Raw genomic sequence first — 24,145 nt, forward strand, 5'->3', positions numbered from 1 at the left:
CGATTTGATGAAACATATATATATATATGATATATATGATAAAGAAGTGCACTGAAAAACCAAAATGTTTACTCACTGACATATATTGCTGGACACCATCCACAAATTTGGGTCCAGATCGTTTCCTTAAATCCACCAATTTTGAGAGGTAGTCATAGGCCACAAATTCACTGAAGAAGGTCTTATAACCTATGAGTTTGGCAACCATAAAGCTGTCTTGCCAGTTCACTCCCATCATCAAGGAAAAGGGCATGAAGATGTAGGAGCATATTATCTACAAAATAAAAAGTAGATACTTTATTAGACGTGATTTGCTCCTGTTCTTCTGCCTCATTCTCACGAAGAGATTGTTCCCACCCCCTCTGTGTCACCTGTGGGCACAGAAATCCCTTCACATGCCCTTGTCCATATTTATCCATTAGGAGTCAAGGTTGGAATTAGTCATATGAAGTGACCTGGATCCTTCGGATGGAGAGAATGACTGTATGTTGGGGGAAGGAGTGTGACAGGAGACAGAGAAAGAGCTGTGGGAAGATAGAGGATACATGAGAGGTTGGTGCTTGTGTACAAGTGCACTGGAGGCAGTAAGGGAAGGCGATTCACAAACCTATTTCATTTTTGAACAAAGACGGGCAGAAACAAAGTGGAGGAGAAACATGATAGAATATACCTCAAAACTCAGCTGTGGGTAGTCAAACATGTTTCCAAACCAGGACAGGGCTGAGTTCACAAAAGACAGCAGCGCCACGAAGGCAATCATATTCACAGCGATGTGTGCTACCACAGAGATGGATGAGGATGCTCCATGTGATGCTGCGTCTAGGAGATTCCTCGAATCACTTTATCAAAAAATAGCAATGGCAGAATTACCAAGGAGTTGTCAGCAGATGGACATCACAGATGTAGATATGGGGAAATCAGAGCTCATTCGGATGGAGAGACAAATTCTCAGGCCCATACCTTGGTCAAAATCCTCACCTGGGTTCCATGAAATCATGATGGGATTTATAATTACTGAGTGCAGGTGATGGGCTTATGGGTATCTAACTGTTATACTACTCTTTTAGTTGGGGGCATTTATAATTAAAAAGTTGAGAAAAGATAATATTATAGGTTTTAAAAATTATATTTAATTAAAAGTAGCTACTAGAGAACCTATTTATAAAATATCCATGGTATAAGAACTAATAATTCAAGGAAGGCCTGAATATCCATCACCTAAGAAATGGAAGGTCATCCTCACCTTTGAGTCCCCCTCCCCCCACCGTGCCCTTCCTTAATCTCATCCTCTTCAATCTCATAGGTACCTGGCTCCCTAGAAGTTGCTTATCATTCCCTTTCTTTTCAATTTCCCTATATGTCTGCATCCCTAAGTAATATATTGTGTAGGTTCACACATTTGCTAACTTTATAAGTGGAATCACACATATTCCATATACATATATTCTTTGACAGCTTGCTTTTTCATTCATGGTTATGACTTTACCCACATACAAACAAGGGGCAAATCTCAGAAACATGTTTGTTGACGTATTCTGTTCTTTAATGAAATACTTTTGAACATTCTAAATCCCTTAGTCTTTTCCACCCTTTTTTATTTGTTTTGCCCAGGGCAAAAGAAAATGAACTGAAGAGGGGTTAAGGATACCTATATCACACTTTCTTTCCCTATCATATGAGACACTTCCAGAAATGGTCATTCTATGGTTTTGCAACAGTTTTAAATCAAAGTTCAGTGAACACTACACTATATTTAAAATAAAATATCTACATTGAAGTCAAGTAAATATAATGACTTTTAGGCGTTTGAAAGGTTTTCAGCCAAAGCAATCTTGAGAAAGAAGAACAAAGCTGGAGGCATCACACTCTCTGATTTCAAACAATACTACAAATCTATAGTAATCGCAACAGTATGGCACTGGCACAAAAACAGACACAGAGATCAATGGAACAGAATAAGAGCCAAGAAATAAACCCCTGCTTATATGGTCAATTAATCTATGGCAAAAGAGGCAAGCATATACAACAAGGAAATGATAATCTGTTCAATAAGTGGTGTTGGAAAAACTTGACAGCCACATGCAAAAGAATGGAACAAGGCCACTTTCTTATACTATACACAAAAATAAATTCAAAATGGATTAAAGACTTAAATGTAACACATGAAACCATAAAACTCCTAGAAGAAAATGTAGGCAGTCAGCTTTTGGACATTGGTCTTAGCAATATTTTTATGGATCTGTCTCCTCAGGCAAAGGCAGCAAAAGCAAAAATTAATAAATAGAATTACATCAAACTAAACAGTTTTTGCACAGCAAAGGAAGCCATCAACAAAACCAAAAGGCAGCCTATTGAATGGGAGAAGATATTCACAAATGATGTATCCGATAAGGGGGTGATAGCCAAAATACATAAAGAACTCATACAACTCAATAGGATACAAACAAAAACTTCAATTAAAACATAAGCAGAGGACCTAAATAGACATTTTTCCAAAGAAGATATACATATGGTCAACAGAAACATGAAAATATGCTCAGCATCACTAATCATCAGGGAAATGCAAATCAGGACTACAATAAATTATCACTTCACACCTGTCAGAATGGCTATTACCAAAAAGATAAGAAATAAATGTTGGTGAGGATGCGAAGAAAAGAGAACTCATACACTGTGGGAGGGAATGTAAATTGGTGCAGCCACTATGGAAAACAGTATGCAGATTCCTCAAAAAATTAAAAATAAAACTACCATACAATCAGCAATTCTACTTCTGGGCATTTATTCAAAGAAAATGAAAACACTAATTCAAAAAGATATGTGCACCCCTGTTTTCATTACAGCATTAGTTACAATAGACAAGATATGGAAACAACCTAAATGTTCATTGATAGATGGATGGATAAAGAAGACATGGTATATACATACGATGGAATATTACTCAGCTGTAAAAAGGAATGAAATCGTGCCATTTGCGACAACATGGATGAACCTAGAGGGTATTATGCTAAGTGATATAAGTCAGACAGAGAAAGACAAATACTCTATGATTTCACTTATATGTGGAATCTAAAAAACAAATGGATAAACATAACAAAACAGAAACAAACTCACAGATACAGAGGTACAAACTTCCAGTTATAAAATAAAGAAGTCTTGGGGATGTAATGTACAGCATAGGGTATACAGTCAATAATATGGTAATAACTTTGTCTGCTGACAGATGGTTACTAGACTTGCTGTGGTCATCAATTCATAATGTATATAAGTGTTGAATCACTATGTTGTACACCCAAAACTAATATTGTATGTCAACTATAGTTCAATGAAAAAAAAATGTTTTCAAGTGCTGAAACAGGATTTTTGGGGTTGAAGTCTAATAGTCACTGGGAAATTAAATTCACTTTAATACTATAATTCACCATGCTCCCTTTGTCAATTTTTTGCTGTACTTTGAATGTGGAACTCCCTGACACCCCAGCTTGTATAGTCATTAATGAGGCGAACGAATCTCACTTACCTCATTCCCATTTTCATGGCATTCTTGAGGGTTATTTTAGGTGTTTCTGTCTCAGGCCAAAAGAGTTTAGCCACAGCCAATGAAGCGGGAGCTGACATAACTGAGGCAGTTAATAAGTGGGCAGGTGAAATCTGTGATTTTAGGAGAAAGAAGGCCAACTTAGGTTTAGCTTTTCCGTTGTGTTCAGAAAGAATGGCCCGAAAGCCTCACAAGGGAAGAGGGCAGGAATTGCGTTTATGCCAGAAAACAATGTTTCTTTGGAGGTTTGGAGGAGCTCAGCGAGCCAAGCTGGCATCACCATGAGACTCAGAGGGAGTAATTTGTGTGAATTGACCACATCCCTGGAGAGAGAGGCACAAAACCAAAGTCTGATCATTTCAGAAGAGAATTAATCCTGTGCTGTAGGAGCTTTCACAGATCCCTCCACCTCTCTGTGGTCCTTTTAAATGTTCAAACAGTCCCTAGAGCCCATATTTCATTACATCATCGATTTAGATGGGGATGTCTGGGGCTGCAGGCATGGATACAACACTCTCTGTCTTCCTTGTGCTCTTCCGAAAGTTTGTGCCTTTATGTAATACTCCTTTACGCAGAGTCCCTGTGATCTGCAAGCATCTCTGCTCTCCTCACTGCAGGTCTACTTAAAGTCTTTCCCCTCCCCTCCCCACACCCTTGTTGTTCCTGGATTCTCTTCCCTATCTTTTCAGAATTCCAGAATCAGCACCCCCTCCCCACGCCCATTCCACCCAGCACATTTCTGCAGGCGGTGTTCCCACAGTGGTGGAAGAGTGGATCATCTGGGCATCCAGTCACAGTGCTATTCCTGAGGTCTCCTTTACCCTTTTCCTCTTCCCTCTTCCTGCTGGTCAGCTTCCAAAGCCCAGATGAAGTCCTGGAGTGAAACTCACCTATCCTGTAAGAACACCCAGTTGCCTGGGTCACACGGCTGCTATTGGTCTCATTTCTCCCATGGGGGTTGCATATGTATGTGGTTTGTCGGCTCTGTGCTTGGGGCACACGCCCCAGTTATCATAAGGCTCTCCATCCCTATGCTATTGACCACCAGCTCTCAACGGTCTGTACATTGGAATCTGAGGAGCTTTAAAAAAATGCTGACGCCTGGGTCTCACCCCAAGTGATTCTGGGTTAATTACTCTGGGGGATGGGCCTGGGTATTTGGGCTTTTAAAGGATCCCAGGTGATTCTAATGTGCAGTAAGGTTTGAGAACCACTGCTCTAGGTCAGGGTCAGAAAAATTTTTCTGTAAAGGGCCAGAGAGTAAATATTTTTGGCTTTTTGGGCAACAACTACTTAACTCTGTAGCATGAAACCTGCCGTAGAGAAACAAATAGGAGTAGCTAGTTTCCAGTTATAACTTCAATTACAAGAGAAGAGGCATGATCTAGAATTGGCCCATGGGTCATTCTTTGCTGACCTCTGGTTTAGATTGCCTTTACTAGTATAATAGGTTTTTTTCTTTACATATTTATATTTTCAGCCAAAGCAGCCTCATAATATGACTGTATTCTGACATGGTTGGATATGATTCACATTTAGGTGACAGGGATATAAAAGAGGAGCCCCAAAGCTCCTTTGGGGTAATCCATTCAAATGCCAAAGGAACTGTGACCAGCCATAGAGTAAAAAGGACACTCTTTCGGCCTCTTTATTCAGCAGCAATGGTAAAGAAAAAAAAGAAATGATAATAGCAAAGAAAGAAGAGGTGGCATTTTCCATAAATTGATCCCCAAACATTCTTACCCCAAAAGAAATGTATATGCCTAAGACACTTCCAGCAATGGTAGAGAACCCAGCGGTCATGATTGCATGGAGTTCAGACTTGGTGACGTGTGGTAAATACGGTCGGACCAGCAGTGCAGACTCTGTCTGGAAATGGAGAGTGAGTGACCAGATTAAGCGTTCCCTGTTGAGTCTTAGTGGGGTATGCCAATCTACTCAAAATTCCATCCTCTAAAGCAGTATTTCTAAGAGTGGATCGCAGACCCCCATGAGCATCACCTCGGAACTCTGTAGAAATGCAAATTCTCAGACTTACTGAATCAGAAACTCTGGGCATTGGAGCCAGCAATCCTGTTTTAACAGCCTTCCAGATGGTTCTGATGCATGCTGGAGTTTGAAAGCCTACACCCTAGCTGTCTGGGTCATTTGAACTCTAGGTCAGTGTGCAGACAGAATCATGTGTAAAGTTTGCAGGATTTGCAAGGCCAATTCACACAAGGCCCCCACTTAGCCTAGGACTGGACTCTGCTGGCTGGGGACACTTTCCTAAAGCTGGAACACCATTGGCCAAGTAACTCTGCCCAGTGGCCTGGTCTTGAGAATGGGCGATTCCCAAGCCTCTGTGACTTCCCATCTTCCAGCTTCATCTCGACAGACTTTAAACCTCTTTGCTCAAACCGCAGGGAAATAGAGATGCAAGCAGAAAAAACAAACAAGGACAGGTGCCCAGAGGCCTTTTTCTAATTGAGAATCAGAGACCCCTTCTTTCCCTTGGGTGGAAAGGAATCAGGTAGAGTGTAGTTGAAAAGGCTTGAGTCCCATCAAGGAGGGCAGGCGGCCTGCAGCCTCGAGCTCTTCATAAATAGTAGCTGAACTTTTAGCATATTAGGTATCAAATTGAGCATGTGTGCAATTTTACAATTTCACCCTATTATTTCTAATTGTTCTGTGAGACTGAATGTGTTGAGCATCAATTTATGGATTGAATAGAAATTCAGTACATGAGCCCTCTTACCCTGCATGTAGGAGTAATTGACTCAGAATGGTGCCCTAATTAGTCCAGAGGGATCTTATGATTGTAATTATAATAATTTCAACTCCTATGGAAGGAAGCATGGGCCCTGCTCCGAAGCCTCTGCTCCAGGTTAGCAAGCTGGGCTGGCCGATAAGAAGGCTCAGCTGCTTGGAGCAGTCATAAGCCTGGGATCCAGGGCCATGTGTTTTTCTGGGTGACTATTTTTGCTTCAAATCCAACTTCCTTGGGCAGCCATGCTAGCCAGCACTCACACTTGGTTTCCTTGGTATGTGACTCCATTTTGCCTGAAGCTACGTATGCAGAGTGATGAGGATGATTGTTACTATTTCTCACTCATCCACCCCTTAGGAATGCCACTGTTTTGAGAGACACTCCTTTTGCATCATATTTCTTTGCTTAAATGGATTTCAGGCAAAAGAGCATTTAACCATGGGATGGATCAGGGAGTGAAAATGCTTTTGCTCATCAGCATTGTTCTGCAGGCTCAGCAAAGACAGACTGTTTGCCAGTCGAGACAAGTTAAGAACGAACTCAGGTATCTATACAGCTGCACGGTCGTCAGTGGGAGCCTTTCCTGGTCTCTTTCATCGTCCCAGCCTTACACTACAGCAGGTGAGGTTGCCTGCTATGGGTTTGCAGGCTCAAGATAGCGGTGAATTCCATGTGAGTGAATGAGCTGCTTGTCTCTGAAGGGTGGGCCAGAGGCCTCAACAATTCTATAAACTTACAAAAGATTGGTTGGGAATCTATGCATGAGAAGTCCAATGCTTTGACAAAATGCCTCAACCTTTCGTCCTCTCCATCAAATTTCCAGAACCTCAATGCTGCATTCATGCACTGAGACTCTTGGAAGGGATCTCTCTCTCTCTCTTTTTCTCTCTCTGGAATATGGACTTTGTCTATCCTGAGGGGTCCTTATTTTGACACCATTCCCTCTACACTAAAAGAAATAAAACCATCATATTTTTTTATTCCACTTTCTGGAAGTGCATTTCAGAGGTGTTTTGCTTTGTTTTCCTTTGTTTTTTGATATTACAACTTACAAGTCCGACGAATATATTTCCAGCAGCAACTACAGATTCAATAGGAGATGATCCCACAGTAACCAGCATGACCCATCCAATCTAAAAGGGGACAAGGGACAAAGTCAGTGAAGAGCTATTTGTACACACAAAACTTCAAAGTAGGGATAAAAGTCTTTGGAGGAAAATGCTGAGGCCTTCAACAACTGTGGGCAGGCCAGCAATGGTGCTCACAAGATTACATCTTACCTAGTCCTTAGAGCAGGCCAATCACACCCTCCTATTGGAGGGGTAAGTCTGAGTCATTGTACGTACTTTCAACATCATACGAATGAATTTGTATTGAAATGTGGTGGAGAAGTCATAAGTTATAATAATTGCTGACAGTCAGGGCAGGCTTACTGCATTCGGAGGCACTGTTTTGAGCCCTTGATCTGAGTAATGCTTTAATCCTCACAATAACCCTTTGAGGGAGGTCCTATAATTACGCCCATTTGATAGAAGTGGAAACTGAGGCACAGAACAGTTTAGCTGTTTTGTCAAAAACCACCCAGCTCATAGGTAGTGGAGTGTAGTTGACATTTGGCCCTTTCTACTTAACATTCAGTCGAGCATGGTTTATGGTCCCACTTTCATAGTGGCCCTTCCAACAGAGGCTGTGGTGCCTACCTCAGGATGGGGACTTCCTGTGGCATTCCTTCTCCTTAGAAATGAGCACAGTAATTCTGAATGTTTTAATCGACAATAGGAAAATCGCGGGCCTTGGTGCTCTTACTGAAATTCTGAATTCTGCTGGTATTCTGTTTCTCTCTCTCTCTCCATTTTATTTATTGTCAGGGATCCAAGGAGGGCTGGGCTGTGCCCAAACCCTGTGTGCACAGCCTCGCTATCGTGTGCATTCAAACCAGCTTACACGTTTCACACATTTCTGGTCTAACATGTAACGGTAGGACTGAGAGTTGCTGGGCCAGCAAGAATGAGATTAACTTTTTAGACTTTTTTCTTTTAAATTTGTGTGCTTATAAAAACCCCTGAAGAGCGAAAAGTAGCTTCCCCTTCCTGCTCTGATTCCCTAGCAGCTTCGAGACCTCCTGCAGAACCTCCTGTGGAAAAGCAGTGACTCTGCATAAGGCACAGGGTGGTCGCCAACATGGAGGACAGTGCTGTTCTCCCCGGCAGGTGTGGGACCTGTGGGAGTCAATTCTGTGGCTAAAGAAGTAATTGCTAAGGTTTCATGAAGATAACAGTGGGTTGCAAGTCAAAGCCCTGTCAGAACTCCCTGAGATAAGCTTCCCTCTAGGGACGCATGCAGGATTTTTGTGTTTGAATCCAGTAACTCGGGGTAGGGAGTAGAACTTGGTACGAAGAGAAAAGCACTTTGGAAAACTCTGAATAAATAGACTCTGAATAAATAGGACTCTGTCCCTGAAATAATCAGCTCTACAGCTGTCACCCATCCCTCTGGTCCCGTACCTTTCTAATGATCCACTGCATCAGTCTGAGATAGTAGAGCAGGGACACGATGGCGCCAAAAAAAATCACCATTGGCAGGACCTGGGGGAGGAGATGGAAGCAATCATGGGCTAACGTTGGCCTCAGGAGGATTAGTAGGTTTCAGATCAATCTCCTTCTTTCTACCTCCTTTTCCTCCTCTGAAACGTCATAAAAATACTGGAAATGCCTCTTCAACTAAACAACACTTTTATCAGGCAGCTGCTCCATCTACAGTCTCTGATTCTAGTTTGCTTGGATAAGTTTGAGTATATTTCCTAGGAAACTTGACATTTTTTTTCCCCTCTGCTATAATGATCTTTTCTTCCTTTACTGTCTCAGAGAAGGTATAAAGATTTAGGGGAATTGTAATAATTAGGCTCATTGAACTGAACGCCACTAGCAGATGTTCTTGTTCTGATATTAAATAGCCATGAGCTTCACAACTTATTAGCAGAGTAACCTGGGTCAAGATTAAGTGCCAGCAACCTCAGATCCTTATTCAAAGTGGCTGCACAGATCAGATAGAGCACGGTAGGTCCTCACACATAGTGCCTCCTATAGAGGAAGCATCTACTCTTTCGGCTTTTAGAATGATAATTATTTTACTTATAGACTTTTGATCACTAACAAAAGATTAAACTTTGGAAACCAGCTTACTTCTGTGTTCACAAAGGTTGTCCTTTCCTAGATCCTATTTTCCTGATGCTCTTTGGATGCCTTCAATGCAGCCTGTGTGTCTACAGGGAGCCGTGTCTCCCCTGCAGAGACCACACAGAGCTGTGGTCTCAGTCCCTCCCCACCCATACCCCCCCCCACCCCTTCCCATCTGCTCCCCAGATAAATGGCCAGGGACGAGCTGCCACCAAAGGCTCAGAATGACTGAGGACGATTTTTAAAGCATCCAATTTAGGAAACTCTATTAATATTATATGTTAAAAGACACTCTGTGCCATCATTCAGAGCTCACGCACTTACGTGCTTTTCTTGGCTTTAATGGGCAGGGAGAGCCTTCCTGAAAGTGTCAGGGAGTCGAAGGGGCTCATCTCTCGGATGTGCCCACAGGGATTCTGTGCTGGCAGAGAGGATGGAGGCTACTGCCCTGGGGGGAGCGGGAGGGAGGTCTGAGACACTGGTGCAGTCTGGGCAGCAAGTCATGCCTTCTTTGTGACTTTATTTTTTCCAATTCTGGATTCACATCACGATATGAGCATATTTCCATCTCAATTTGTAAACACTTGACCTTTCAGAGATGGCTTAGTTATCTCAGCACCAAAGCATCAAATCAGCAGTTTAAAAAAATATCCAGCCTAACAGTTGGCCTAACTGAAACTGGAGTAATTTGGAGGTAAACTGGGAGTACCTAAGTGAAAAGACAGTTTAGAAGTGTAGGAACAATAATACACCACAAAAAGGAAAGATGAAGAAAAAACCAAATGCATCTTTCTGACTCATCAACAGGCATCTGTAGGGACTTCCCAGAGGACAGTGACTTCCTGGGGCTTGTGGGAGCCCCGGGAGGGAAGCGAAGAGGCCCGGGCATGGGGCCAGGTTGCCTTGCCACTGTAAAATAACACCCCTCTTTGGCTGGGAGAAGGCCCAGCCCCCAGGCCTCCCATAGGCAAAGGCTGTGCTGAAGGAAAATGGGAACGGTTTAGCACGAGGATGGTTCTGGAAAAATAGAGGCTGATGTGGGTGTCCAGTTGTCCTGATTGGCCTAGGACTGAGAGTTTCCTGAGCACAGATCTGTCACTGATCCTGGACCTAGCAGCCATTATTGGTCATATGCCTGTTCATGGCCAGGTACCTAATGATCTTTTCCCTGAAATCTCAGATACTGTTGCCCTGTATGATTTTTCATAAGAATCTCAGACAACGCTACAAGCCCTCCAAATGTATTCCAATATTTCTGACCCCTCTAGATGTTTCCCTTAATGCTATAGTAACAAAGTAAACATTTATAACCTACTGACTTCAGATAAAATTGTCATGAGAAAGGACAGTGGTGTGCTGTGCACCTATGACCTGCCCAGCAGCTATACGCCAGGTTTCTGGTAGTTGGGTTCTATCAGAACATCTACAAAGACTGAGAAGTTACTGAAAAGGATGTGACTCCATAGAAAAGGGTTTGGCTTTACCTTAAATGCCAAGAAGTGGTCTTTGTAGTTCTCACCAAAGAGAAATAAAGCACCAGCGTCAGTGTGTTCCAAGAAGGTCTGAGATAAAGAAAGGGCAAGAAGAGACCATTATAACCCCTGAAGTGGTGGTTACTGTTCTCAGGACCCACCAGGCCCTGCAGAGGGTGAGGACCCAGCAAACTTGTTGGATAGACTTGGAGAGTTAATTTTCTCAGCTTTTCTCCCTCCAGTGGGCAGCATGGAAGTGTATTTTTGAACTATAACTGCACACAGATTTCCCAGCATTTCTAACATTCCATCTGACTCTAGGGTGCTGAAAAGTAAGCTGGGCGTGGTAATTTGATCCAGAAGCAATAGATGGCACATGGGTGGCACTGCTGACCACTAGATGCAAAGAGAGCCTGTTTCACTGTTTGTGGAACCATCTTAGAAGTGTGACACCCCTTGGGCAGGATGAAGGGGGCAACCAGGAGAGGGGAGAGATGTAGTGGATGGTACGGGTGAGGGGCAACAATAATATTAATAAACTGGACAGATTAACATTTGACACATAAAATTATTTGTCTAACTCATGCTATGAAATTAAAATTTGAGTCAACTCATGCAGACAAATAAATCTATTTCTGACATATCTTGAGGATTATATTAAAATGTTAAAACACTATAAAAGTAAGCTATTCTTTTTGAACCCAACTTACCTCAACTTGTTTGCCCAACCACTGAAAAGCCATAAGTCCAGGGCCAGTCCTTAGTATTATGAGCCCAAGAAGAAACTGTAACCCAATTCCCCAAAAGACAGGCCTCCAGCGAACCTATGCAGAAAGATGGAGAGAGACGTATCTTATTAGAGGATGAATGCTGACCTCCACATAAACGCCCAGAGCCTCACTGTTTCCTTGGAAGCTTCTCACACGTGGCCTGTGACCCACCTTCTCTGGGAGGCCCAAGCAGTCATGAGCAGAGAGTCCCTTAATAAACTCATATGCAGAAATCTCAAGGTTGTATTCCCTCTTTCTAAACCTGAGTTTGACGCCTTCAGTCTCAGGGGAGTATGGAACCATTATGCCATGATAAAACAACTCAAACCCAAAGAGTAGTCTTAGCAGGGCCATAAGGAGGAAGGATCTATCCTTGCTGGTCATGCTGTAAATATTCAATACCTATAATTATTTCCCCTTCTAGAAGATGGAGAGGCAGAACATGACTTCTCTGTGTGTCCTAGGTTTGTTGATCTGACAAACTGTAAGTGAATTAAGTAAAAAAAATTCCACCCTGTTGAGGGGCTCTCATTTCACTGCAAAAGGAACCAACTAACTCTAATGCAGACCCAGGGAGAGCAGAGTCATGGACAATCAGCTGCTTTCATTTTTGGTGCAGAGATGAATGGCCTGCAAAGAACTATGGGATTGGAGGCATAGAAAACAGCTGAGATGTTCACAGGGGAAAGAAGTGGATCACATTAGGTGACTTTGGTTTCTGACAAATGCTTTCTTTTGAGGGGTGAACCCTTCAGCCAGTAAAGTCTTCCAGGATTTGCCATTATGAGTCATTTGTGAACAACTGATGTCTCAGAATTTTTGCCCATGTGTTGGGTTACTGACTAACAGAACAAGGATGAAGCTGGAATTCAATGTGAACAAAACTGTTCAAGGACAAACTTTTGGAGTAAAATAGACAAAATTGCAAATAGAAAATTGATAAACTGCAGAATCCCATGGTAGAATATTACATTATTTACTGGTCTGGGAAATCTGGATCAAAATGGATGAGTTTTCTTTGAATGCGTGTTTGATGGGGAGAGGAGGCGACACGAGGAGAAGTTTTTTTTTTTTAATTATTTTTTTATTGAGTTATTGATAGGTTACAATCTTGTGAAATTTCAATTGTACATTAATGTTTGTCAGTCATGTTGTAGGTGCACCACTTCACCCTTTGTGCCCACCCCCCACCCCACCTTTCCCCTGGTATCCACTAAACTGTTCTTGGTCCATAGTTTTAAATTACGAGGAGAAGTTTTACTTGACAGGACAGAACATGTCACTGAAAGTGTAACTGGAAAGTTACTGAGAATGAACAATGAGAAAGTGACAGTTCTATGAAAGTTCAGGAAGAAGGACCCCCTAGCCACTCAAAATATCATAGCAAGGTAAGAAAAATACTGAATAACAGTTAAATTCTCTCACACTCATTAATTTGAGCAATTTACACATGAGAAAAAAGAGGGAAAAAATAAAAAAGATCAATTTGATACTTACTTTGGTTGGGTTCTTGGAAAATAGAAACATCAGGATAATGAACATTATGAGCCCACCGAAGGACACCAGCTGCCGTTGGCCCAATTTGGCGGTGTCAAAGATCAGCCAGAAAACAACTCCCAGGATCAGAGAGCTCCAAATCACCCTGAGAGAACCAGAAATGGGGCATCTTTTGTTGCATTTGTGGCAACATTTGTCGCATTCAAGTGCTGGCTTGAAAATCATAATCAGGTTTAAACTAACAAACATAAATTATTAAGAGTAGCACACTCTGGCACCAGAAGTTATGCTTCTAGAAATTGCAGCAGACCCTCTTTTGTTGTGTCTATAAAGGCAAATAGCCAAAAGCTTAAGCAATGTGTCCCCCTCATTCACAGCCCTTGGGCACTTCAAGGATATATAAAGGGGTGAGAGAGAAGAAAGGATGTTTGGAGAGAAGTCTTGTGATTCCTTTGAGAGATCTATGGGGAGTCTTCATCTCCATTTTAGAAGACAGGTGAGGCGTTCCTTTCTTCCCTTTAAGGGAGAACTTGAAATGCCTTCTCTGCAGTTGGGGGACCTCACCCGAGTGCCAGAGTGTCAAGTTGGTCTTTAGAATAGATGCAACTCCCTGGGGAATCAGGTGGGTATGACCAGGCTGACTCATGGCTTGGATGGCAGAACCAGAAAGGGTGCTGTGTTGGAATTGCACAACCCTGGTTTATTAGGCCAAGGATGTATGAAGTTTCCTGGTAGATCCCAGGTGGGCCATGCTGGGGAGAATGGGCCCTGTGTCCTACCAAGGAGGGCCACCTGGAGGGAGAGGAGGTCGCACAGAGAGATGCTGTGAGAAACGCCCTAAGTGGTCACCTGCAGGTCACTGGCTCCTGTAGGAGAGGTTTGGCTGTAATAATTCACAGACCCTTCCTCCCAAGGAGACCAGCTTTGTGCCTAGAGCAGAGGGTCACCTCCCCAAGTGAGAACCATCCTGTCCTTTGGACAACATCTTATCATTTAGTGACAGTTTAAATTAAGGAAGTTTGTAGGGACATTTGAACACATCTCAAATGTGTCATTACCTTACCAAGGCCTTGATTTCATGTTTGTAAAAGGAAGGCATTTTAACGGATTATTCCATTGGTTGTCTCTAGCTTCAATATCCATAAATGAGGAAGCAATTTCAGAACACAGTTTTGGAAGAGTTTTCAAAAAGACTAAGCTCCCCTTCAACAGCAGTAAGAGAACCAACTGCATTTACCACTTCAGCCAGGACCAATGGTCGTCCAGAAACTCTCTGCCAGGAGACAGGAGCTCCTCAATTTGATGCTCATATTTGGCCATAAAGTGATCCCAGACCACAAAGAAGATGGCAGCCACAGTGATCACGAACAGAGGAACGGCTCTCTGAAAGTTGAGGGCACACGCGGCGATCACCATAGCCAGGTAACCTGCCGGGAAGCAAACGCAGACGGGGACCATCAGCACAAGCTGGACACCAGCCACAGCACCAATCGGCTCAGTCAAGGGGAGGTTCAGTCGAGGGACCATTGAAGGTGGGAGTGGTTGTGATAGGGCTGTGGGCTCCTCTGACTATAAATAGTGTATTTTGGGAGATTTTTTTGTTTTTCCAAGCCAGTCCCTAACAGTGTCACCATGAACACTAGGAGGACAGCACGCTAGGTCTTTTTCGCTTATAGAACCTAAGAGTTCTCGAATCCTGACACTTCATCACCCAGCCTCTCACGCAGTACTAACCACTTTTTTCTGGCATTCAGACTTGGCAGGTGAGCTTCCGTGAGAGAAAGGCCAGGAGTTGAAGCAACCACTGACTAAAGGTATTGATTCTCCTGGTTTGCAGCTCAGATTTGGCCTAAGCTTGAGTAGGAAAACAGGCCCACCAACCATCTCTACGTGTTCCGGGATCTCTACAGAAAAGGGGACGGGGTGGGGCAATTACCAAGGTGGCTGCTTTTAAAGAGGAGTTTGTAGGATAAGAACAACAAAGTTTCCTGTTAAAGGTCAGCAAACAGTGTCTGCAGGTTAAATGTGGCTGCCACTGCTTCGTAGGTGGCAAGTACAGCTGTATTTGTATGTTTGTATCTGTCTTCTACAAATAAAGTCTCATGGGAACACAGCCACTCTGTCTGTGTGCTTTTGTCCTATAAGGCAGAGTTATGTGGGTTTCACCATATGGCGTCCAAAGCCTGAGACACTGTATGGCCTGGACAGAAAGTTTATGGCTGTTCCCTGTTCTTGCGGTGTGAGTACCAGCAGACCTACTGACCTCGGGGAGCAGCGGTCTTGGGTTAACGTCTTTGGACTTGGGTGGGAGGATCCCATCTTATAGACAAGAGTGCCCTTTAAAATGGGCTGCAGAGCCCTTTGCTTGGGAGGGAGCAAAACTGGAGACCTGCTCATCTGTGAGGATGGTACAGTCCTGGCTTCAGGCAAGAGGAGTGGGCTCCCTAACCCCAGGTTCCTCCTTGTGTTGTGTTTGTGTAGAGTTTTAAGTGCTTATATTTCCCCTGCAGTTCTGTCTCTACCTTGTGATTATCACCATGTTTTCCACTTACCTGGATGTGATGAACCAACCCTCAAATCCACACCATAGTCACAAAGGCCACAGGAGTAGGGGACCTAAAATGTTAGCTGCTAGTACAAAAACTGGACAGGGAACCACTCTGCATAGATGTCCCACGCTGAGACTCCCCCCCCCCCCCCCCACCGCCAGGGCCTTCTTGATTGATTCTCTCCCTCTCTGGATGATTCTGTGAGGTCCAGGGGAGAGGGCAGACTTATTTTCTTTCCACAGAAAGCTCATATTTGGGGGATCCACCAAAAGAGACACTTCTATCCCACCCTCTTGTTATTTACCTGCTAATAAGATGCCCCAGAAGATGTACTGAAGGGTGGTTTTGTGTTTCCGAGAAAAATTCCGAACTGTACCATACTTCCTTTCCAGATGCCTGTGAGAAGACAAAAGCAAAAAGGCAGGCAGAAGTCAACACCAAAATCATGAAATGAACTGGCAGCTAAGGCTGGATGTGGCTTTGTAAATCAAGCAAGCAAACTCCCCAACTCATGAGTGCGTGTCCTACAATATAGAAACGGGAAACTCTTCATTTTAGACTAAAAGCAGCCATGGCTTGGATGTGCCTTTGCTGAATGGATGTGATTTGCTGAATTGAATGTGCCAGCCCTTGAGGGGTTACAGAGATGAGAAAATGTGCTCCTGGAAATAGAGCAGGGAACATGGAGAACTAACCAAAAGCTGAAAATAAATCATAGGACGAGGGTGTTTCTCACTGGACTATGAAGGCCCAATTAGCTTAAGCAACTGTCGTTAAATGTTGAGTTTAAAAAAAATAAAAATCCAATGAACTGTCATCCCTTCTGGTTCCATAAAGTTTGAGGAAGCTGGTGGTTCCCTGTCCTCGCTCACCATACTTTTTAGTGGGAGGCTGACTGACTTCACTGGGTGCTTGAAATGTAAAATAGGATTTTGTGGATCTGAGAGCTATTAAACCAGTAGGTTGTAACATAGCTTTCTCAGAAAGTTCTAAAATTGTTGGTACGTCTTTGTTTCTGTCCAGAGTTTTGTTATGAGTATAGGGTTTGTTTATGGTGGGTATGTTTCAAGACTAAACATGTGTCCCCTTCTTGTCAAGTTAATCAATCTACACCAGACGTAGTTGTCACATGAAGAAGAAATTTTGTTTGCGGCATGCTAGAAAGAAAATGGAGAACATAGGGAATAATTCACAAAGCTATGGCTCCCTGAGCATGGGGAGGTGGGTCCCTTTATTTGGGGTAGGGAATGAATATTCAAAGGGGGAGTTTTATCATCGCATGTAGAGGTGGCAGAAGCTTGCACATATGTGGTTTGAAATCATTCATTTACATGCACCATGTGATCTAAAAATGGTTGCTTTGTCCCTCCCAGAGGAGAATTTATGATGTTAATGAGGGCAGATTACTTTATTACAACTCCCCGTCTGTCTGCGTAGGCGTCATTCTTGTTGGTCTGGTCTGGTTCAGAGGGGTTGGGTCCAGGGCGGTTGGCACTTACAGCTTCTTCCTCAGGCATAGCTGAAAGCGCATATGCTCAAGACCCCAAAGCTGTTGGAGATAGGAATGTGTGCACCTTTCAAGAAGACAAGAGAATTAGGTCAAACACAAAAGGTTAGAGTTTAGGCAGGGCAAGAGAAGCAGGCTACAGTCCATGGCTGGTGACAGAATCCCTCCTCTACTTTTATCCTGCTCCTCATTCTTGAGGGCATGAGTCAAAGGTGCATCTTCTGTAACTACTTCCTCCTGAGCATGAGTGTTGTCATAGGGGTCACTAGAGGAGTAGAATTTTTCCCGCTGGTCTGAGGTAATTCTGTGGGTCACGAGGCATGGCTCTAAGTTGTTCATATCCTTGGTTAACAGGCAGGTGGCAGTTACAGCTCTCTGGCGTGGGGACCATCTTTTTGCCATGGTGTCTAGCTGCTGTGAGAAATAGACTATCACTATCTTTAAGGGTCCTAACATTTGGGTTAATCCTCCCAGAGTTATTCCTTGTCCTTCATGAAGGTACAAGTCAGATGGTTTGCTCAGGTCTGGAAAGGCCAGTGCAGGTGCTTCTATTAGTAAGTTTCTAAGCTTATTGAAAGCTTGTTCACATAGCTCATCCCTTTCAAAGGGGTCCATTTCTGGCCCCTGTAATTTGTCATAGAGAGGCTTAGCAATTAACCCCAATTAGGGATCCATATGTGGCAAAACCCAGCCATCTCAAGAATCCTCATAGTTGCCTACATGTTCTTGATGGAGAAGTTGATATATTACCATTTTCTTCTCTTGAGGAAGGTGGCACTGCCCTTTTGAAATAATAAACCCCAAATACTTTACAGTATCTTTAGATATCAGTGTTTTTCCCTTAGAAAATATATATTCCTTACTGGCTAAGAAGTTTAACGTGGTCACTATGCTCTCATCAGAGATTTTCTTACAAGGACTGCCTGCTAGGATGCCATCCACATACTATAACACAGTCCTTTGTTTTAATTTTAATTCCATTAAATTTCAGCCCAGGATTTCCCCTAAAATTGTAGGGGAGTTTTTAAATGCTTGGGGTAAGACAGCCCAGCAGTATTGTTTTTTCTGGCTGGAGTCTGGGTCCTTCCATTCAAAAGCAAAAATCTCTTGGGACTCAGGGTCCAATGGGACTCAAAATAAAGCATCTTTTAAATCTGGCACTGTCTGAAACATGCTGTCCCAGGGAGATTAGCCAGCAGGTGTAAGGATTAGGTCCTACGGGATGTGGGTCTTGGACTGTTTTGTGGACAGCTCTAAGGCCTTCAACAAATCTGTATTCCCTTTTCCCCAGCTTTTTAATGAGTAAAATGGGAATGTTACATGGGGATCTACATGGCCTGATTATTCCTTGTTTTAAAAGTTTGTCAATTACCGGAAAGATTTTTCTTATGGCTTCTGACTTTAGGGGGCATTGTTATGTGAGAAGCCAGTAGTCTATCTGCTTTAAGTTCACCTTTACAGGAATGGCAGTGACCGCCTATCCTATTTGTCCTTGTGTCCATACCTCTGAGTTGACTCAGCTTAGAATGTTTGGGGAATTTCTTCCTTTTCAGGTACTGGTGTGTTTTGTAACAGGGCCATGAGCTTGACTTCCCGATTTTTGGGAACTTGGATTTCTATTTTGTCTTGTTCCAGGTGTATTGAGGCCCCTAGTTTTGATAACATGTCCCTCCTGAGGAGAGGAAGAGGGCATTCTGGTATATATAGAAAAGAACATCTTAATGTTTTTGATCTTATTTCACAGGTCAAGGGCTCCAGAAACCTTCTGGTCTCTCCTCTACTGATACTCCTTGTATATCACATTTTCTTTTTTGAAAGGTTTCCTTTTTGGGTATTTAACACCAGGAATGTGGCCTCAGTATGGCGAGCAAAATTTCCACATGCTCTTCTCCCACTGCTAACTTTACCTGAAGATGAGGATCTAGTTTCCTGGAGCCAAACTTGGAGGTCCACGGCCCCATCACATCTCATCTGTAGTCATGGGCAGTTGCCATGCCTTGGTCTTGTCCAATCCCTTCCTGCTCTCGGGTTGGTTTGGACTATCTCAATGCCCTTCATGTCTATAGTTGCATGCTGATTAGGCCCCAACTTCGTTGGTGGCCTCTGGTCCTCCACTGGGGGTCAGGGTCATTCACCCGTGGCATCTTCTTCTCCCTCGGGTGACCTCGAGCAAACTGGAGGGCCATGTGAGCAGAGTTGCTTGCCTCTGTATCTCTTGGTCATCTTTCATTTCTTCTGTCATATCTTGGGTGTTGAGCACCCTGAAGGCCACCTCCACTAACTGCACAGAACTGGTATCAGGCCTATTGTCAGTTTTTGGAGTTTCCTACAGATATCTGGAGCACTTTGAGATGTGAAACAGGTGTCAAGAACCACTTATACCAGTAACATTTACCCACCTGATATAACCTAAGAAGGTTTATTATTATTTATTTGATAATTTTTATGTAATTTAATACAACAAATAAGCCTAACTAGTCTAATATTGCCCTCTTTATGGAAAGAGAGAATGGGGCTGGCCCAATGCATCGTGGTTAAATTTGTGTGCTCCATTTTGATGGCCTGGAGTTCACAGGTTCAGTTCCTGGGCTTGGACCTAGCACTGGTCATCAAGCCATGCTGTGGTGGCACCCCACATAAAATAGGGGAAGATTGGCACAGATGTTACCTCAGCAACAATCTTCCTCAAACATACCGAGGAAGACTGGCAACAAGATGATAGCTCAGGGCCAATCTTCCTCACAAAATAAAGAGACCAAACTTTTTGAGAAGTCCTCAGGGCCCCACTGGAAACCCCTCAAAAGAAAGACTTTACTTAGGGTTTGAACCTCAGGGAAATTTGTCAAAAAATATCAAAAGGTTTTAAAACACTTGGTCAAATAGGAAATAATGTTTAGTTATCCATTTAATCAAGGTGACAACAGAAAATGTCACAGGCAAACAGAGAGAGTGAAATAGTCTAAAACGAAAACCCTAATAGAGAGACTTCAGCTTCCTTGAGCATAACAAATTATTTTAAGCAAAAATAGATTTTCTGTCTTGTAAGTAGACTCACTCAAAAGTAAAGAAAAAAAATCTTTCATAATCTCTTTATCAAGAGTGGACCAAACTTTAAGATTATCCTTTTAAGAGAGAGAGAGCCACATTTTTAATTTTGTAAATTACTTTTGATACAGAAACTCATTTATTTAATTGAATTTATTTTAACCTTAGTAAACTTGAGTATGTATAAAACTCTTTTCTTGGGGTTTTTACTTTCACAAACCTTCTGTCACTTGCTTCTTACATTTAGAATTTGTTCCATGTCTTCCTCCTTTTTTTCCCTAGTAATGTAAGACAGATTTATCTTTTTGATGAAATAAGTAAAAATATCTCTATTCTTTATGTCTTCTTTACTGAAAACATACCTTTTACTTTCCTTGAATACGAAGATGTTTCCCTTATTAACTTTTGGTAACTTATTTTGCTGGTAAGATTCGCCCTGTGCTACATCTGTGCCAATCTTCCTCCACATTTTGTATGTGCAACACCTCCACAGTGTGGCTGGTGAGTGGAGTGGGTCCGTGCCCGGGATCCAAACCCGAGAACCTGGGCCACCGAAGCAGAGAGTGTGGAACTTTAATCACTCGGCCATGGGGCCAGGCCCAACTTTTAGTAGCTTTAATCACATGTATTAATCAGAATTTTAGCCCTTACAGACTTTGATTTTGTTTGTGAAAACTAAGAGGTAAGTAATTACATACTGTCTTTTACATTAGTATTCTGTAGCCTGGTATATTTATAAAAGCTTTTTATAAATTTTAGAAACATGCTCCTTCGTGGTACAATCTTTTAATAAAATATAGGACGAGTTTACTAATAGACTTGAGCATCTTTTAGTTTTTTTGTAATAAGAAGCCAGAAGTAGATTAACCTTTATCTGATATTTTATCTTACTTGGAAATTATCTTGCTATTTAATGAATTTTTATCATTTAATTTAATTGAGTAAAACTTAAAAGTTTTAACTTACCAAAAAGATTTTGGAAGTTATTCTAAATACATATGTTATAAAATATAATTATTGTTAAAAGTCTATCCATAAACTCTTACCTCACATTTAAGACATTTGTTGTTAAAGATCATGTCCAGATTACTCACAATGTCTTTATGTGACACCAGAGCAGTTCGCCGTCATTTTAAGTTGTTGAAGAACATATGTTACATGACATGATTAACGTTAAAAGTTCTCCCCAAAGCTTTTACCTTTTTACATCTGTTTAGTTTACCTGTTTCCAAAGATTGTTTAGATTACCTATAAAAACTTTATGAATTATCAGACAAAATTAGCTATTATTTTAAGTTATTAGTTTTGTTGACAAATTTTGTAACAGAGACAACACGAGTTTGTTTGACTCATGAAGGCTGTGTGTTTACATTACATGCTATGTTGATAACTCTGAGGACATGTCTACTTTAATTAAACCAACAAACTTAAACAAGTTTTTATTTACCAAAGATCATTTTAGATCAAGTCAACTTGAGAGAAATCTGGGCTAGTTTTTATCACATTTAGAAATAATTTATATAAGCGCTTATTTTAAGTCAATTAAATAGAGCTCTCTTTAGAAATGACACCATCTGGACACATACACAGAGACAGGTAGACAATCAGAAACAGAGATTTTTAAAAATTTCAGCCACGTCTCAGGCACAAAATTTAAAAGAATGCGGGATCCAAATTGTGACCTCTTCAGATGGCTAAAGATTTGTCTTAAAGATTGTTTTTCTTTTTGCTCTAAGGATCCTGTTTTATAGCTGGTTTTAAAGTCATTTTATCTTTAAGCAGCACCTGTGAATTAATCAAAGAATGCATGCCACTGTGAGAGGTTTGGAATACTCTCTTTTAAGGTGGACTTTTCTGGAACAAAGTTTCCCCAAAATGACCATTACAATTTTGAAAAACTTTTAAAAGGTTACCTATTTTCACTTGCTTAGTTTCAGATGTGGAATTTTGGCGAAGCTGAAGCAGGGGAGCCCAGCTAGAGAGGAGGGAGGAGCAGCAGATTGGGTGTCCTTTCCCCAGCACATTTATTTAGTTATTTTTTCTTAAAGAGGCAGTACAGGATTTGGAACATGTTTAGAAGCCTCAAAAATCAAAATAGGCATGTCTGGCCCAGTGGTGTAGTGGTTAAGTTCACACACTCTGCTTTGGTGGCTCGTGGTTCAAGGGTGTGTTTCCCAGGTGTGGACCTACACACTGCTCCTCAAGCCACGCTTTCGCAGCATCCCACATGTGAAATAGAGGAAGACTGGCACAGATGTTGGCTCAGGATAATCTTCAGCACCAAAAAAAAAAAAAAAATTAAAATAGGCTTCCCATTGGTTTTTAATGTTTTATAGCCAGCTTTGTCTCCAATTCTGAATGCAAATACACCAGTTTCAGTCAACTGATCTTGCTCCATTTTGGCCAATTTAAGGAGAGGTCTCACTTAGCATGGTTAATTAACATTGCCTGAAGGGTGGATTTATATGTGCTCACAATCCCCACAGTGTAGTTTAAAATATAATTAGGCAAAAGAGATGTAATCATTTTACATAAATCCCATCATTTTTAGCCAGTCCTGTTGGAAAAGGTTAGTGCAAAGACAAAAACAACAAAAAACCTCACAGATCCAATATCCAGTAAAACAAAAACCGGACCAAGTGCTGGGAGGGCAAGTACCTTGGCCCTGTCATCTACGAGTTCCGTGACTCACCTCAGATGTCTTCTCAAGTTCTGAGCCTCGTTTCTTCCACCAGCAAAACCAAAGTCGCCCTCTCGAAGGAGGACAGTTAAGGAGACTAAGGACCCCAGGAAGGTCCGATCTGGGAGAGGAGAGGCCGACGGAACCTCTCCAGCAGGAAGTGTGAGGGAAAGAAGAATGGGGGCGTTGAGTTTCCCCAAGAACGGCTGGTAAAGAAACTGAGACAGAGAGATCCGAGAGGCCTGGAAGCCCGTCTGTTGAGGAAACAGAGGGGTACGAGGATCCTCTGTTGGGCGCGCCCAGCCACTTTGTTCCAGATGGCTCAGCAGTTAAGACTCAGACTGCAGGGACCTAACCCCACCTTGTACCACAGTTACAAGATAAGACTCAGACTCTGTGAGTCCAGATACCAGCTCCTTCTGTCACTGACACAGCACAAAACACCAAAGGGCCTTCAAGCGGGCTTCAAGCCCCAGCAGTGACAAACTCAAATGGGCTTCAAGCCCTCACTGCCCAATGACTAATCAGCAGGGATGGCTCCTGTTGGCCAGAGCTGAGCATCGGTTCTTCCGGGGTGGTCGGGTCACGCAATCCTTCCAACCACATGGAGACTATTACTCCCTTGAGCCAGGCCACCTCCAGACGGAGATCCGAACCCTGAAGCCAGGCTCCAACATGCGGACCTTGGGACTCAAACTCAAGGCTGGGGCAGCCTTATACCCAAGGTTCAGGCAGCTGATTTTATGAGACAACTTAAAGAAATAATGCTTATAGTTGTGCCGTGAGGTTGGCGCCACTGACCTCCTTCAGGAGATTCTGGGAGCAAAACGCTCAGAGTGGTCATTGGGTCTCCCAGTGGGGAAGCCATGCCAAGCTGGCAGCATCAACACGGCGTAGAAAGTCCCTCCCCCTGAGGTCCCACCTCCTGTGGCATGAATGGGTTCTCTGTCCATTGGAAACCAAATCATTGGAAGAACAGAAGGCCAGAGGGGCCATCTGGGTCACCAATTTGTACAGGTAGTATGGGAACAATGTTTGTATCTTATCATTTCTTGTGAGGAGGAAAGTGTCCACCAGTGAGTGAGTGTGGAGAGGCCACAGGGCTGTACCCACAACAATTGTCCTCTACTTCTCTTGGGATGTTCCCAGTCCCCTCCAGACC

General features: G+C 42.6%; 1 protein-coding gene across 1 annotated transcript in view; it reads right to left on the minus strand.

The window, feature by feature from the left end:
- LOC103560598 (solute carrier family 28 member 3-like) overlaps nucleotides 1-23,312 on the minus strand; it is a gene marked incomplete at its 5' end in the record, with an annotated part of 37,120 nt that extends 13,808 nt beyond the window's left edge. Inside the window, 12 exons of the mRNA XM_070589678.1 lie at nucleotides 77-274; nucleotides 671-839; nucleotides 3,521-3,651; nucleotides 5,282-5,407; nucleotides 7,340-7,420; nucleotides 8,792-8,872; nucleotides 10,948-11,025; nucleotides 11,646-11,759; nucleotides 13,203-13,347; nucleotides 14,440-14,629; nucleotides 16,056-16,147; nucleotides 22,996-23,312. Of these exons, the coding sequence (XP_070445779.1) occupies nucleotides 77-274; nucleotides 671-839; nucleotides 3,521-3,651; nucleotides 5,282-5,407; nucleotides 7,340-7,420; nucleotides 8,792-8,872; nucleotides 10,948-11,025; nucleotides 11,646-11,759; nucleotides 13,203-13,347; nucleotides 14,440-14,629; nucleotides 16,056-16,147; nucleotides 22,996-23,312 (1,722 nt within the window). The remainder of the gene's footprint in view (nucleotides 1-76; nucleotides 275-670; nucleotides 840-3,520; nucleotides 3,652-5,281; nucleotides 5,408-7,339; nucleotides 7,421-8,791; nucleotides 8,873-10,947; nucleotides 11,026-11,645; nucleotides 11,760-13,202; nucleotides 13,348-14,439; nucleotides 14,630-16,055; nucleotides 16,148-22,995) is intronic.
- Nucleotides 23,313-24,145: the final 833 nt, after the last annotated feature.

Source organism: Equus przewalskii, chromosome 22 (assembly GCF_037783145.1).
Source record: "Equus przewalskii isolate Varuska chromosome 22, EquPr2, whole genome shotgun sequence".
NCBI classification, from domain to species: domain Eukaryota; kingdom Metazoa; phylum Chordata; class Mammalia; order Perissodactyla; family Equidae; genus Equus; species Equus przewalskii.